Below are 17,843 nucleotides of genomic sequence, written 5' to 3'. Positions count from 1 at the left end.
TTGTGGCGCGCTGGCTTAGATGCTCTGCGGCATATGGGATCTTCCTGGACCAGGGCTCAAACCCGTTAAGGTGGATTCTTAATCACTGCGCCACCAGGGAAGTCCCTAATACCTGGTATTAGTGTTTAAGTTTCTTGATCTAATTAATATAGACATGTCTTTCCAGCCATCAACATTAAGTATAATACTTTCATTGTGCCTAGGTTTAATATAAACTAAATAAGATCTTATTATATTTGTTACAAATTTGTCAGCAATAAAAATAACTCGATAAGAAGAAACTTTTAAGAAAAAAAACTGCAAGTGAGATAAGAGCTTTGGGTGAACTTTTTAGGAATAATTATGTTTTAGGCATATTTACTTAAGAATGATCTCTCCAGATATTCGACAGTTTGAAAATTTAGAGTTGTGCTAACTTAAATTAAAGGATGGAAGTTTATTAAATAACTAAGCCATTTCCAAATAAGATACTGAAACATTAATTACTGAACACTGGCTTCCTTTTACAGAGAAACAAAAGGTTTAGAACTATTAAAAAATGTGTTTGGTGCCACACTGAGATATTTTCTATAAGAAAGCACATTCTTCAGAAATTATTATTTGGATGTATGTTTACCAATCTACAGAGTGCTGATATAAAGGACAGTTCATGGTTGCTTAAGGAAAGTAAGATGTATGTTTTTAATAAAGAAGGTATGAGGAATGGAATTGCAGTTTATTAAGAGAAAAGGAAGTAGGTCTAACTTACAGGTGGTTGTCTCTGAATGGGAAAATAAAGTGATGGATACAGAAAAGTAATAAAAAAGTTTGTGGAAAGTGGACCCTGAGAAAGGAGTTTCATGCATGGTAAAAATTTTCTTAAGACGTTGAACTGCCTTGGATGACAGATTTTAAGCTTCTTTACCTTTTAAGTGATTAGTTCGATATTTGCCTTTAAAATCTTTTTTTTATTTTATTTAATTAATTTATTTATTTTTATTTTTGGCTGAGTTGGGTCTTCGTTGCTGTGCTCGGGCTTTCTCTAGTTGCGGTGAGCGGTGGCTACTGTTCGTTGTGGTGTGTGGGCTTCTCATTGTCGTGGCTTCTCTTGTTGAGGAGCACAGGCTCTAGGCGTGTGAGCTTCAGTAGTTGTGGCACGTGGGCTCAGTAGTTGTGGCTTGCGGGCTCTAGAGCTCAGGCTCAGTAGTTACGGTGCACGGGCTTAGTTGCTCCACAGCATGTGGGGTCTTCCCAGGCCAGGGCTCGAACCCGTGTCCCTTGCATTGGTAGGCAGATTCTTAACCACTGCACCACCAGGGAAGCCCCTTTTAAAATCTTTTATTGTTACTTTGGCTAAGTGAATAACTATTGTTTCACAGTGATGTATGATCTTATCTGACTGAGTGTTTTAAACCCTTTTGATTTTTTTGATAAAACTTCCCAAATCAAATTGTGATGAAATTTCTTTGACCTCTAGCTAACTTTGGGGTGCTTCAAAGGGCCCCTGAAACATCCCAAAGAGAGATATTACATTAATTTCGTTCATTTGGTTATGTTAAAAGTACACAGGAAGTATTGTCAAATGTGTAATAAATCTTCTTAGGTTATATTGTATGTTAATTGTTACTAATATAAATATTCTAGAAATTATATGGAGTTTCAAAAAAAATTCTAATATGTCCTGATAAAATGTTATCAGTCATAATTCTAGTTATTATCTTAAGTGTCATATGTTACAACAGTAACCAAGTTACCTTGTTAATTACATTGTAATCAGATTTTAAACTTGCCTTAAGTCTTTTGTCATTCTAGACACTTACGGTTTCACTCTGATGCCTTTGCAAAAATGCTTCCTCTTCAAGATTTATAAAAAGGACTTTTGGGGCTTCCCTGATGGCGCAATGGTTGAGAATCTGCCTGCCAGTGCAGGGGACACGGGTTTGAGCCCTGGTCTGGGAAGATCCCACATGCCACGGAGCAACTGGGCCTGTGAGCCACAACTACTGAGCCTGCGCGTCTGGAGCCTGTGCTCTGCAACAAGAGAGGCTGCGATAGTGAGAGGCCCGCGCACCGCAATGAAGAGTGGCCCCTGCTTGCCGCAACTAGAGAAAGCCCTCACACAGAAACGAAGACCCAACACAGCCAAAAATAAATTAATTAATAATACAAGAAAAGAAAAAAGAAAAAGGACTTTTGGATAAATACAAGTTTCTGACTTTCAGACCATAATGCTAAACTGGGTATAAAGAAGCTCTTCTCCTCAAGCTACTTATGGTTTACAGCAACTTGGTAATTTACACCTATGGGTAAAATTAAAACATTTATCTTTTCTCTCTATCTACTCCCTCCAGGGATTGGAAACTCTTAGGTCCCCAGCACCTTTATCAGATAAATTAGGAAGGCTACCTCACTAACAGGTACAGAAATCTCAAGGTATTTTTGGGACCTTGAAAAGGGAGGAATTCACCTAGATCTGGTAAGCGAAATCTGTGACAAGCCCTTAGTGTGACTTTCCTGAGAGGTCTTTTAAAAGTTCGGTCTGAGATTCCTTATAAAAGTTTCAGCAAGCAAAAAGCCTATATGATCAATTACAGTTATATAAATCATCAGGCCAAGTTTATTGAGACCAGTGTGAAATTTGGTTCTCCCTCTCTGTTAAGAGAACAAAGTTTTCTTGGAATGCTGCTTTAGTAACAGACTATGTAAATTTCTTTGCCTTTAAGTGATTTACATTTGCTTTTAAAATCTTTTGTTACTTTGGTAAAGTAAAGAAGTATTATCTCACAATGATCTGTGAAGATTATGGCACATGTAGGTAAAGTTCATTCTGCTTCCACAAAACTTAACCCCTCAGTGTCAGACTTTTGCCATCCTGATGTCCTTAAAACATGACAATAGTCTACCCCTAAATCAGGGAATTTAAAATGGGTAAACATTAGCTGTCAGACAAGCAGGGCTATGGAAAATCCAAGAGGGCTGCTTGGCTTTTTCCAGCTCCATGACAAACCTCTTTTTTTATTTGATGGGATAAAGCCTTCCCTGGCTGCAGGGTTAATGCCCTCACAATGAAGTAAAAAAATTATGTTTTACTGAATATTAAATTCTAGTTTTGTGAATTAAGGTCTGTGTTTACCAAGACTCACTTCCCAGATAGTTCCTTGCTGTTATGTTATATTGCTAAAAAGTTTAATTGAATTATTAAAGGACACTCTAAGTTTGTATCTAAAGCTTATCGCAGTAATCTATCTTTGGATGAAGATCAGATGGCCCACTACCTACAACCAGGGGATTATGCATACTCGAAAAGACATAATTTAAAGGACTGTCTCCAAACTGGATGGAAGTACCCTTATCAGGTACTCTTAACTAGCTCATACACAGTAAAACTAAAGGGAATTAACTCTTGGATTAATTTCCACTCACAAAGGGCCCCTGCACTGGACTGGCCTATAGAGAGGACGGGTGACCTCAAAATCACCTTAAAACAACGCTCAAACAGAGGCGAAGCTACACTCACGCCAGGATGAGAAAAAGACAACGTCAGAAGTAGACAGCTTACCCAAGGGTCTGGACCTGACTCATCTGCTCATTTATAGTGTCTTCTCGACTTCTTGGACCTTTGCATATGAATCAAATGTTTTTCTATCATAGGCATGATCCTATGCTCGTTTTAAAAATCCGTCCAGTTGTTGGGTTTGTGGCCAATTACCTATGTCTAGTACTTCTGGGTTACTTGAGTGGATTTATCCACTCCAAGGCTCTAATTGGTTGACTCTTAGGAAATTTATCTTAAAAGGAAAATTATAGTCATGTTCAGGACACTACTGATATTACTAGATGAGATCCCCTCACCCGAACAATTAACAATACCTCCTCTGACCCTGACAATAAATATGAATTTTCCTCTATTACTCAAAGTTCAATCAGAGCAATAAGCAAAATTTCAGCCAAGGAATAAAGCCTCCCACAATTATGGGATGGATTTATGTAATTAACACCAGGCGATGGTAATTTAAGTTTAAAGGGTCCTCTATGCTGGGAACAATTAAATCATACTAAGGATAATCAGTCTAGTAACACTAGGAAACTGGGCTGAGTACCTTATGGACACTGCCAATTATAATTTCCCTGAAGAATAGGGATTGGTACAGAAGAGACTAAGACGACCTGGGATATACTGGGCTGTACTCAGTGGACGTTCTTGGCTTCATTCTTACTTACGACTTTATTAATACTGCCAGCTATGTTATTTGTATTCTGCCTATTTCAAAAAATTATTGTTTCTTATGCTACCAAGTGTGTGACTGAGCCTCTGATAAAATGATGATGTATAGTTTCATGTGAGATCAATGATTGCAGTAGTCTAACTCTAGATATGAGAAGAAGCAACAAGAGGGAGTATTGTCCTGGACCATAAGAGACTAGGAAGACTGGTGGTCCAGAGACTTCTGGATACGAGTAAAGGCCTAGACCAGTAATAGCACATGGAATGGCCTATCAGCAAAATCTTCGCCAGACCTGGGAATGAGCATTCCTAGCAACATGGGACAAAATGGTCATGAAATGTCCCAAACCATGGTTGAAATTATGACCATAAAGGGGCCCTGCTGACTGAAAACTGACACTTGCCATCTACTTCTACAAGGATTAAATCATGAGGTGCTGTAGCTGGTGACCTTCAACACCCCCTACAAGGAGTTCAGGGTGGAGACCTGAAATGAGGCCCTCTGTGCTCTGGGAAAAACTCACAGGACAGGCCTTCAGAGAGTTAAATACTTTCAGGAGAAGATTTTATGAGCCCCAATTCTTGCATCTTCTCATACCTAGAGAAACACTTCATTAACGGTGACACTATGGTGTGATTTTAGGCAAGTCCTTTTATTGCTAAGAACTTGAGTTTTCTGAGCTGTGTTAGATTTGGGATGTCACCAGCCATTCTCAAAACAATGTCTGCTGGCAGCTGGTAAGTGCAACCTTACTTCTTAAAGGTCTCCTCTTGTAACTGTTATACTTTTAGATGATAAAATTACTTTAGATCATTAGTTAACAAAAAGAGAAAACACATGTAGTGACCAATAGCTCCTGTTATTTATATGTTAATACCACATCAAAGGTTAACACCTACTTTGATGAAACTAGATAACCGGCTCCCTGGCTACACGTCTCCCCAAAGTGCCAGGCCTAGACTGGGTTTCAGGCTTATTCTCCTAAAAAGAAATGAGATCTATTTTGTCTATTAATGTTTAGGTTGTCACTCCTCCAAATACTTCTAACAGGGTCTGTTACACCTACATCAATCACACTGAGCTAATAGAAGAGGACATAAAATTATTTATATGAACACACCAAATGGCTCCATTCCTTTAGACAGGGTAACCCAAGTGCTGACTCTATCTAGATCAGGATCAAAATTACTACCAAACGTAACAAGGCTCTTAATCCTGCATGGGCCCCCAGCTACAATAATTCTTTTACTAATCTTTGGCCTCTGTTTTTTTAAACTACTTGTTAAATTCTGTCTCTTCTGGATTACAATAGGATCACATCAAGATAATGGTGATGCGGAGATTCCGGCCATTTCTCAGAACAGATCCTGCCAAAACAACAACAGAAGTCATCCTGGGGCCCTTAATAAGACAGGGCAAGAGCTCCGTGACCCCAGCTAGGTAGGGTCTACGAGCCCCATGCCAGCCTGAAGAAGCTGCAGAAGACAGACCATCGTCCTTCATCCTCCCAATAAAGATTTCTTGGGGTTCACGTCTCTCAGGGGGGATTTGAAATAGGAGATAGATGGGCCCCTGGGCCGGAGAGCTGATGTTTGTCAAGTGGAGGAAAACTGAAGTTTTGTCCTCAGCCAGACAAGAACGACGTCTGTTTCCCTTCCTCCATTGATATGGAGAAAATGAACTAGCAGTGGGGAACTTGTTGCAGCAAAAATAGAAATGAAGTTTTCCCTCTCTTGAGAACAAGGAAAATAAAGGGAACAGTGAACAGGCTAGAGAAGAAACATAACCTGGCCTGAAAGAGTTAATCACTCCTAGTTGTTTTTTTCTTTTTTTTTTAACTGTTACTAATCTGTAGTGTCTGTAACTAGATTTGTACATCACAAAGCTAATCTATTACTCTTTAGCACTATGTGAATTACATCCTGCACTCCCTTGTAGCAAATCACCCCTTGTAGCATTTGCATTTCAGAAAAAAAGGGTCGTAGGCGGATAACCCAGAGACAAAGGGACCCAATTACCAGGCTGCCTGACTGCCAGCTGTGACTGTTTTGAAATAATGCAAGAAGAAGAATGCAAGACCTTCACTACTTTGATCCTTATCATATACCCCAGACAGCAAGCCCCATGTATAAAGTCTTCTCCGATTCCCGAAGGAGGGGGGGACACAGTTCTTGAGGCGCTAGCCTGCTGTGTCTTCCCTTCTGCCTGGCAGAAAAATAAAGCCTTCTCTCTCTTCCTCATATATACACTACCAAATGTAAGGTAGATAGCTAGTGGGAAGCAGCCGCATAGCACAGGGAGATCAGCTCTGTGCTCTGTGACCGCCTGGAGGGGTGGGATAGGGAGGCTGGGAGGGAGGGAGACACAAGAAGGAGGGGATATGGGAACATATGTATATGTATAACTGATTCACTTTGTTATAAAGCAGAAACTAACATACCATTGTAAAGCAATTATACTCTAATAAAGATGTAAAAAAAAATCTCTATCTCCGTATTTCTGTTCGGCATCGGTGCACAGGGAAGCCGATATTTCGGCAACAGACTTCATTGGACCCCAGTTCATCCATTTCGGGAAAATGTGATCAATGTACTCTCTCCACTTGCCCTAGTCACATCCTATCTTTTTTCAGAGTTTTTATGTGCCTGAAGATCTTATTCTCTGTACATTCTTCCATGTAAATAATTTTCTGTTACTCACCCCATAGGCTCTGTCAAGCTTATTTGCACTGCTGAAGGGGGCTGAGGCAAAACTGGAATTTTCCCTTTCCAGTAATAAAGGGTAAGTGATTGTGATCATTCCTGTTTTTGAAACATGAGAATGATTTAAAATATTGTATTAGAAAAAGTGACAATAGCTGCTATAACAGATCCACTTATAAATCTCAGTAGCTGAACACAGTGCTCACAAAAATTCTGCAAGGGTATTTCTGAAAAAAAGGGTGAATCTCTTCCAAGTGGTAAGAGAACCAAGGTCCTTCCTTCTTGTGGATGGGCATCTTCTTCCGCATTGCTTCTAGGTTCTCCACTTTCAAAGTAGCAGAGGAGAAAGGAAGATGGATGCGAATACATGGGAGAAATCTATGGACAAGTCTTTCAAGTGGCTCCCATTCTGAGTGCCAATACTGTGTGGGTTGGAAACCAGTTGTATGGTCCCTACTAACTGCAAGGTGAAGAGAGTTTACATATGCAACCAAGATAAAGGAGAAGCAGTTTGGGTGAACAGCTATCCAGTCTCTGATATAGAGATAGAGATAGAGATATACATCTATGTATATGTATACAGATATTCTATTCGCCTTAATAGCATTTCAAAGCTAACGCTATGTTAAGAAAGATACAAGGCTGAGTTTAGAGGGAAAACCTGATGCCAGAGAAGTAAAAGGAAATTAAGACACAGGAGCTGCTTTTTCCCCACAGAAGGCATTTTCCAATATGTTCATACATGAGCAGCCATTTAGTCACTTTATGGGACAATGAGGACAGAAGTAATGGCCCAGGAACTCTCCAAGTTGGGGAGTCTCATGAAAAACCCTTCAGGGACTAAGCTCTCCAAGGATTAGATCAAGATAAGAAAGAAACAGAACTAAATCTTCTAAATTTTTCCAACTAGAAGGGAATAGAGGGAATGTGTAAAGGGAATAATGTTGCCTTGGTTTCAAGTGAAGCAAATGCAAATGGAAATACAATGTAACTGCTATGTAAATAGTTGTAAATACAATGTAAATGCAATGTAAATACAGTTGACCCTTGAATAACACCAGTTTGACCTTTGATTTTAATATAAAATTAATGTCAAACCATTCAAATTAAATCAAGGTCATTATGACATAAATAAACAAAACAATGGAGAATGAGAAAATCCATTACATTTTTCAATTATGTTTTAAAATTTTAAACTATAATCAAACCAGCAGTATAATACATTGCCCTACATGTTAAAATTTTCTTTGTCTCTTTACCATTCTTAGTATCTGTCTCCGTTTCTATTTTTCTTTGTCTTGATTTTATCCCCAATTGTGTTTCACTGTGACTATCCCTGTGTTTACTGTTTATTCCCATTGAGGCTGTTTTCTGTCCCTTTCCAGATCTCTCTTGACTTATGTCCTTCTTGATCATCCTTGTTCATTATCTTCCAACTGAGTTTACTTCCCTACCTTCAACAATATCAACTGATATGATATAAAGTATGTTTTTTTTTAAAGAAGATGTTGGGTGTAGCAGTTTATTTATTTATTTTTGCTGTGTTGGGTCTTCATTTCTGTGCGAGGACTCTCTCTAGTTGCAGCAAGCGGGGGCCACTCTTCATTGCAGTGCGTGGGTCTCTCACTATCGCGGCCTCTCTTGTTGCGGAGCACAGGCTCCAGACGCGCAGGCTCAGTAGTTGTGGCTCTCGGGCCCAGTTGCTCCGTGGCATGTGGGATCTTCCCAGGCCAGGGCTCGAACCCGTGTCCCCTGCATTAGCAGGCAGATTCTCAACCACTGCGCCACCAGGGAAGCCCCTACAGTATGTTTTTGATAGTATCTCTTGTTATTAATTATTAATGTTTGAAATATCCAATCAGTGTTTTTAAAGCGTTTTAGTTGTTTGCCTCCCCCTGCACACAACTCTTTTATCTCTGTCTCTCAAACTTCCTCTGATTCCACAAAGTATTTGTGGGAGTTTGCCCGAATTCACATATTATCATAGGACAATATAAACAAATACAGGAGTATAGATTTTTTTAAGAAAACTTATAGCAAAGCCCAAAACAAGTAGGCTAAAATGGGGACTGAAGGAAATAAGGTGTAGGTATCAAGACAGTTTTTGAAATTTAGATGAAAATTTGTATCCAAGCTTTATGATGAAGAAGTACAGAACAAAACATAGTCACTTATGCAAATTATATTAATATAGTTTGTGAAGGTCATGCCTACTTCTTTCTTGAGGGTCTTGAACTTAGGGCAAGAGGAAATCCTTTTCCTGGATTTTCATTTATGGACACCAAGTAAGTTAAGCCACAAAGTCCTCATCAACTTTCCTCATCACAATAAATTCAATGAAAGGTTTCCTTTTACAGTCAGTTTATTGTCCTAGCATTATATTTTTAGAATAATGCTAGTTTAGCTCAGCAAAATCAACTGAATGTATGATTTTAATTTAATTCTCTGTGTGGCCTTTGTGTGTTTGTATGTATGTATGTGTGAGTGTGTGTGTGTATCTATTTTGGAATCAGTAGGAATGGAATGGGGGAGTCAGTGACTGTAAAAAAAAGTTGTTGCCCACTTATATCTACCAAGACATAGACAATCCAGCACCATATTTGTGTGAAAGAACAAATCACCCAAGAGTCTGGAGATGTGCATTTCAATGCTGGCTCCATCCTCAAAAACTAAGAGCCTGGAGAGAGTACAGCCATCACCTTTTCTAGGCCTCAGTTTCTCCTTCTCTACATGATTGCGTGTGATACCAAGCCCCCCACTATTTCATGGAGGAGTTTGGGAAATGTGAAGCAATGGAATGTGCCAAAATGTTCAAGATATCCTCACAGCTGTTTTTAAATTGTTTTGAGATATATCCTTAGTTTTCATGTAATAGATTGTCAAAACTCTTTGAATTAACATTCTCTCTGGTTTTAAAATCAGAATAGCACTCTCCCTGTAAGATAGCAAGAAGAATAAAAGTAATAAGGAATAATTTTAAAGATACATATATAAAGATATATAAAGTACCTGCTAGACTCCAGACAAAGAATATACACATATCTTCTTGAAACTTTAAAAGTATTAAACTAGGCAAGCAGATGCTCCCAGCATCCTTCTATAGATGTGGCTGGGAGAGAAGTTAGGTGACTGCCCTAAGGTCACCCAGAATGGAGGTAACAATGCTAGGATTTGAATCCACATCCTCTGACTTTAAAAATGTGCCCATAAATTAGCATACTTCCTTTCATAAGTTAACTTCAGCTTTGGAAGAGCATCTTTTGAATCAGAAATTAAGGCCAAAAAGTGATGAATATCTTTCTTGAATTAGAAAGGATATTCTAAAAGTTACGGTTACTGACTGATAATTTAACAGTTAGAAGCACTCTACTTTCAAGAGCATATTAATCATGTTAAAGTTGATTGTGTTTCTTGACACAAATTTCTGTAGTTGTTGCGTACATTTGTAGCCCATAAAAGTTGATTATTGAGGGCAAGTAGAAGATTCAATGTGTCATAAAGGAGAAAATATAACAAGTGCATTAACAGAAGCTAGTATAATGCAAGCATATTGATCTTATTGGCTTGGTACTTCAAAGTGGAATGAAGGCTACTGTACTGAGTAAAAGTTTTAAGGTGGTGGGAAGTAACAGTTGGCTAATTCAGTATCTGGCATTTGTCGATTCATTTACCATCAAAGAACGATTTGTCATCTATCTTCTAGGTTCGAAGCCCATCCAAGAGATAAAGCAATAAGACAACATAAAATAACACATAGGCAAATCGGGTGCTTATTCATCATCATAAGAAGATTAATCACACCAATTATTTAAAGATCACTGCTAAACAGATGGCAGGAGGCTCTGAGTCCATGAGCGAGGAACTCTGGGGTTTGCATGAGATTGAAAAAGCAGCATGGGTTTCAAATAGGATGAGTTAGCTGATTTTCTTGGATTTTGCTGTGTTTGACTTGAAAGCATCTCAATTCAAAGTGCCTCCTGATCTTGTCTGTATGAGTCACAGCATTGATACATGTAGCATTTCATGGAACTAAGGACCAAAATAACATCAATTTCTTGGAACTGTGAACCGTAACTTGACGAAATTTATAGCACAATCTCTTTAAGAGAGGCTGATCCATCTTCCAAACTACTTGAAACTTCATTCATTTTTCTTCTGCTTCAGGTTTCTGGAGTTTAGCTTTATTTGTCCTGTTACTTGTGGCCGATGTCAAATCTTCAGCAGATTCTCAGCTATGTGAACCTTGTGGACCCCGAGGACCTCCAGGACCCGAGGGTCCTCCAGGGCTACTTGGTTTAGCAGGTGGAAAAATAAATGCAATTGCTCTCTTAGCCTCTCATAGTTTCTCTTTGACTGCAATGTTCATAGATTCAGTGAAATCTTCCAGGTGATCTGATGAGAATATTGATCGTTGTGGTAAGTCATTTCTTGGTAACAAATGACCATGGTCTCTTTTTCTGAACTCTTAAGAGTCATAGGATTCGTCTACTAAGACGGCTTCCAACCACCAAGAAATCTGTGTGCTCAAACACCTCTTTAGACACACTGGATGTACAGTCCAAATTGAGACATAACTCCATCTCTAGACTAGTGTAAAGCACTCCTATTGGTGTCATACAGTGTAGGCGTAAGCCGAGATTCATACAGTGATACCAGAGTCATGTGGGCAGCAGATACATTGACTTACTGTTATCTTGTCATCTGCTGAGAGGTATGCTGGGCTCAGCTCCCACAGAGATCCCATCAGCTTTGAATACTTGTACTGAACCTCTAAAGCAAAGGTTTTGAAATCTGGCTGAGCATCAGAATCACATGTTAAACATGTAGGTTCCTAGTCTCCATCCTCAGAGATTCCTCTAACGGCCCGCAGTGTAGACTGGCCCTGAGTAACTGGGGAACAGGGGTGGGATGGTGTTCCACAACTGGTTCTAATAAACAGGCATATTTAGATACCACTGTTCAAAATTCCCATTTAGTTCTGGCAATAGTATGATCCCTGGATTTGTCTGGGTAACTTCCAATAGTGATCCTTAATACTCAGCCTTATAGTAAAGATATATATATACTAATATATAATTCATATACTAATTCATTCAGTTATTCACTTATTGAACATATTTTGAGTGCTAATTTTACAACTGATACTGAGTATGACATTTAGAAGGAAAATTAAGTAAGATGCCTCATTCCCAGTATGGATAAGGAGACAGTCACTTAAGGGAGGGATTACAATTCTTTGTGGTAATTCTTTATACCTATGGTAACAATCAGTACCAGATGTGGTACAAGGAGATAGAGCTTTTCCAAATCTGGAGCAGACAAGAGAGCCTTCTGGAAGCAGTGATGCTTGAGCTAGGCTCTGACCAGTGAGAAGAAGGGTAGGAAGGAAGAAGCAATTCATGTATTAATACTTTGAAAAATACAAAACCTTAAATTCTATCATTCTTTTTTCTGCTTATTTTGGGATCTAGGACCCCCAGGTGTAACAGGACCAAGAGGTATACCTGGGGTGCCTGGAGCCCCTGTCTACCTCAATCTGCCTTTTCCGTTTAGCTGAGTGGGCCTCTCCCAGGACCCTCCCAGCCCATTGTCTTCCAGGAAGTTCTGTACAACCGTCAGGACCACTCTGACCTGGCCACTGGAGTGTTCACCTGCGGCGTCCCCGGTGTGTACCACTTTGGCTTTGACATTGCGTTGTTTCAGAATGCTGTCAAGGTGAGTCTCATGCAGAATGACATCTAGATCTGGGACAAATGAGCAGAGGCCAAGGACAGCCATGAGCAAGCTTCAGGCAGTCCCATCTTGCAGCTGGAGAAAGGGGACAGGGTCTGGCTGGAGAAAGCTGGACAAAGAAGAATCTGAAAAAGGAACTACTCACACTGTGTTTTATGGGGTTTTGCTCAATGGAAATTAGGACAGCTAGGGGTAACTGCATGGTTCTCTCCCTCATGTAACACTGAATTTAAGAAAATAAGCCTCCTACTCCTCTCATCCCAAATGGTTCCTCTAGGATGAAGAGCTCACAAAATCAGTAATGACCAAGTTGAACAAAATGAATGTATTACCAATCGCTGAAACCAGTAAAGACTCATGGTTCATCAATTTGTCAATAATTTCTTATTTGTGATTCCCCAAATTCAAGATCCTAGGTGGCAAAAATGTGGGGAGGGGCATCCCTGGCAGTCCAGTGGTTAAGACTTCACCTTCCAATTCAGGGGGTGCGGGTTCGATCCCTGGTCGGGGAGCTAAGTTCCCACATGCCTCCTGGCCAAAACGAAAACATAAAACAGAAGCAATATTGGGACAAATTCAATAAAGACTTAAAAAAAATGGTCCACATCAAATAAAAAATCTTTTTAAAAATGTGGGGTAAAAAAGAGTGAGGTAGGAAGCTGCCCAGCCATGTTGTTGTTAAATATACCAGGAAAACCCTCATTCAGCTCCTTTTTGAAGCCTGCCCCCCCCCCACCCCCAGAGGACAAAAACTTTGCTCAAACTCTCAAATCTATTCTGAGAATTAAGGATATAAATATAGAAGTAAATAGCTCTGGCAGAGATGTTAAGTTTGCTTAAAAGACCAAATGAAGATGCTCTTCACCAGATGAGTCTCCCAAAGCATAACTGGGCGGGTGATAGAGGTGAGGGAATTTCTGTGGCTTCAGAGTTTTCAGATTAATTATTAATTTACTTCAGGCTGCTACTTACCCAATATCCCTTCTTCTACCAATTTTTATTCTAGCTAAATTCGTTTGCATTGCCTCAACGAACACGGTTAAAAAATGTAATTTGACCAGCTTCTGTTACATTCAGGGTGGCCATAAAAAACACCATCCTTTCTGGTGAGATGTAAGCGCATGGTACTTGCGGGAGTCGTATTTAAGAGGGAAAAGACTCAACTGGCTTATGTCTTTGGCCCTTGGCCTCTGCCCTTTGCTTTCTCCATTTCTTCTCCGAAGAGTGTAGATGCAGGTCTTAACAGCTGCAACAGCCATCCTGCAGGCATCAAATCAAAGCCCCATATTCCTTGCTGGAGCAGGAGAATAAAAGTAACCACATTGTTTTGTACACTGACATGAGCATCTAAGCCAACTTCGTACTACTGATGACCAGACTTTTAAAAAAATATTGGTGGGTTTTGTTTCTTTATTATTGAATTATAACTTAAATATAGTAAAATGCAGAAATCTAAAGTACACAGCTTGATTAATTTTATATGCATACAAACATGGACCCCCCATCCAGATTGATGCATAGAACATTTCTATCATCCCAGAAGTCTCCTTTGTGCCCTTCCGGTCCACAACTACATCTGCAGCATTGAATCTATTATTCTGACTTTCAGCATCATTTATCAGTTATCTTTGCCTATTCCTGTACTTTATATGAGTGATATAATCCAATATAAAATCTTTTGTGTCTAGTCTTTTTTCACTCATCCTAATGCCTGTGAAATCCATCCACACTGTGGTAACAGTAGTGAAGTATTTCATTGAATGGAAATGGCCAGTATTCCATTGTAAATATGCCGCCATTTATTTATTTACTCTTCTGCTGATGGATAGTAGAGTGACTTTGTGATTGACCTTTTCACTCAATATAATGAACTTAAGATCCATCTAATAAGGAGAAAAATCACAGACTCAGGATGGTATCACTTGCACTAAAGCCCATGATACCAAACCTAGATTTAATACCTAACCTAACTGTAGTTTCAACCTTCCTCAAAAATGTAATCTTAATCAGCCAGTTTGGAATTTTCTGGTCAGTACCAATGAGGTAACCTGTCATGTTGGCCCTCTCCATCCTCCAAAGGAATTGGCATGATGACGTCCTCACCATTTCCTTCCCCCCAAAAAGATGTCCTGGCCCAAAATAACCCTTTCCATTCATTCCTTTGCTAATGACTTCCTTGCCCCACTCTCCTTTATAAACCTTCTACTTTGTACCTCTCCTTGGAGCACCCTTCTAATTGCTAGATGGGATGCTACCCAATTCAGGAATCACCGAACAAAGCCAATTATATCTTCAAATTTACTGGATTGAATTTTTTTTAACACATTGAAGCTGCTCTGAATATCAATAATTTTTTTCTTTTTGGTTGTTCACTAGTATTCCATTATATGATGTATCACAGTTTGTTCCTCCATTCACTCATTGAAGTCCATTTGGTTTGTTTCCAGTTTGGTGCTATAACAAATAAAACTATTAGAAACATTTATGCATAGGCTTTTGCAGAACCATACATTTTCATTTCTCTAGGATACATACCCAGGAGTGGGATTGCTGGTTGTAGTTTTTAGCATACATATCCTATACATGTCTTGTTAGACTTTTACACAAGTATGTCATTTCTTCAGAGCCATAATACATGGTATTGTGTTTTTCGTTTCTATTTCCAATGGTTCACTGCTATATACAGAAATATGATTGATTTTTGTGTGTGTTGACCTTGTATCCTGTAACCTTGCATAACTCACTGATTAGTGCTAGGAGTTTCTTTTGTAGATTCCTTGAATTTTTTTTTTTAACATCTATATTGGAGTATAATTGCTCTACAATGGTTGTCAGTTTCTGCTTTATAACAAAGTGAATCAGCTATACATATACATATATTCCCATAGCCCCTCCCTCTTGCGTCTCCCTCCCACCCTCCCTATCCCACCCCTCTAGGTGGTCACAAAGCACTGAGCTGATCTCCCTGTGCCATGCGGCTGCTTCCCACTAGCTATCTATTTTACATTTGGTAGTGTATATATGTCCACGCCACTCTCTCACTTCGTCCCAGCTTACCCTTCCCCCTCCCCGTGTCCTCAAGTCCATTCTCTATGTCTGTGTCTCTATTCCTGTCCTGCCCCTAGGTTCTTCAGAACCATATATATATATATTTTTAGATTCCATATATAAATCCGTATGTGTTAGCATATGGTATTTGTTTTTCTCTTTCTGACTTACTTCACTCTGTATGACAGATTCTAGGTCCATCCACCTCACTACAAATAACTCAATTTCATTTCTTTCTTTCTCCACAGATAACATTGAAATTGGTATACTCTTTACTGTGGCATAATTACTCTGTGCTCACCCATAATTAACACTGGAATACTAGTGAGTTTCCTGCAAATTCAAGGGCAAAATGGTATCGTAGAAAACAATTTAGAATAAGGTATTAGGAGCTTTTCCCTCAATTCTGAGAACTTATTCTGCCATCTCATCCTCACTGGAAACTATTCACCAATTTGATCCTGCATCAGTGATTCCTCTACCTGATTGTGCATCAAAATCATCTGTGGACATTGTTTAATGTTCAGGTTCCTGGATTCATCCCCTTGAAATTCCAATTCAGGTGGTCACTGCATTATTAGCTAAGACACTCTCATACACAGTCCAGCTGGGGAGACGTTGCTCTAACAGCCCCTTTTATCTCTGGAATAATACAATTCCTAGATCTCCTTGTGTCATTGTTTTCCAAGAGTAATCCTTACTTGGTGTTTGTGATAATAAAAACATGATCACACCTATGAAATGAATTGAAAGGGCAATTCAAGCAATTATTTATTCAATCATTGCTTCCAAAAACATACTATGCTTATCAACTCGACCCTGGAAACCATATAATGGTGCTTTAGGAACAAAATTAAGTAGGGCACTGGCTCTTCATCTAATTAAGGAAACAAAATAGGTACACGATGGGAGAGATTACTATTCAGTGTAGCAAATGCTACAATCAAAGTAAACACTGGATTCTGCTACTATAATGGCAGAGAGGAAAGACTTCTTGGGAAAAGTGATGCATAGAGGATCTTTGAAGGGCAAGTGTTAAGTTAGTGGGGGGGGGGTAGTGTGGAAAGAAATTTATGGACTGTGAAATGCATGAACTTCAAATCTCTATCCTCCTTCTGTTTACCTTGGCCTTACCCCCAAGGCCCTCCAGGACCACGAGGAATTCCTGGAATTCCTGGAGACAATAAGAATTGTTCATCTAGGGCTCCCCTGGTGGCGCAGTGGTTGAGAGTCCGCCTGCCGATGCAGGAGACACGGGTTTGTGACCCGGTCCGGGAGGATCCCACATGCCGCGGAGCGGCTGGGCCCGTGAGCCATGGCCACTGAGCCTGCGCGTCCGGAGCCTGTGCTCCGCAACGGGAGAGGCCACAACAGTGAGAGGCCCACGTGCCGCAAAAAAAATAAATAAATAAAAAATAAAGAATTGTTCATCTCCCCCCAAATCTGCCTTTGCAGTGAAGGTGAATGATCCCCTCCCAGCCCTCTCCCAGCCCATTGTCTTCAAGGAAGCCCTGCATAACGACCAGGACCGCTTCAATCTTACCACGGGAGTGTTCATCTGCACCGTCCCAGGCGTGTACCACTTTGGTTTTGACATTGAGCTGTTCCAGCATGCTATGAAGTTAGGGCTCATGAAGAATGGCACCCAAGTCCTGGAGAAGGAAGCCCAGGACAAGGACAATTATAGGCATGTTTCTGGAAATGTCAGCTTGCAGCTGACGATGGGAGACAGAGTCTGGCTGGAATCCAAGCTAGACACAGCAGAGAGTGAGAAAGGACTGACTGAAAGTATGTTCTTTGGGTATTTGCTCTATGGAAATTATACTGGCTAAGGGGTAACAGCACACTTAAATTCCTCAAGTGGTCCTAAATTTCACAGCAGACTTCCCTTCCCCCCTGGATACTTTTCAGTGACCCTTGAATGAATAACATTAAGAATGCCCAATTTACCTATGTGAAAGTAACCCTAAAAAACAGTCAAGATTAATTATCCATTAATTGGTCAACAGTTTCTTACTGAAAGCCCATCAAATTTCATGTATTCTGCTATATCCGAAGAACTTCAGGAAGAGCATATGTCAGGAAATCAGAGCTGGTGGAGGCTGGGGGAACCAGGGAAGTCCTCATGCCTTTTCTTGTTTATGTGTGAACATTT

The 17,843-nt window shown here is 39.8% G+C and overlaps 1 protein-coding gene and 1 pseudogene across 2 annotated transcripts; both read left to right on the top strand.

Moving 5' to 3' along the window:
* Positions 1–10,010: 10,010 nt before the first annotated feature.
* LOC307193940 (protein HP-25 homolog 1-like) lies at positions 10,011–12,821 on the top strand (annotated as a pseudogene). Its single transcript has 3 exons — positions 10,011–10,062; positions 11,072–11,209; positions 12,379–12,821. The product of its transcript is annotated as a protein HP-25 homolog 1-like (transcript).
* A 3,772-nt stretch (positions 12,822–16,593) lies between these two features.
* LOC307193939 (protein HP-25 homolog 2-like) lies at positions 16,594–17,520 on the top strand (the record flags this gene model as incomplete). Its single annotated transcript, XM_079936547.1, has 2 exons — positions 16,594–16,636; positions 17,144–17,520. 2 exons carry the CDS (start codon positions 16,594–16,596, stop codon positions 17,518–17,520), a joined length of 420 nt encoding a protein of 139 aa, XP_079792673.1.
* Positions 17,521–17,843: the final 323 nt, after the last annotated feature.

Source organism: Stenella coeruleoalba (assembly GCF_951394435.1).
Source record: "Stenella coeruleoalba genome assembly, chromosome: 11".
NCBI classification, from domain to species: Eukaryota; Metazoa; Chordata; class Mammalia; order Artiodactyla; family Delphinidae; genus Stenella; species Stenella coeruleoalba.
Note: the sequence above shows the minus strand (reverse complement) of the source record. Positions and strands in the feature narration are given on the sequence as shown.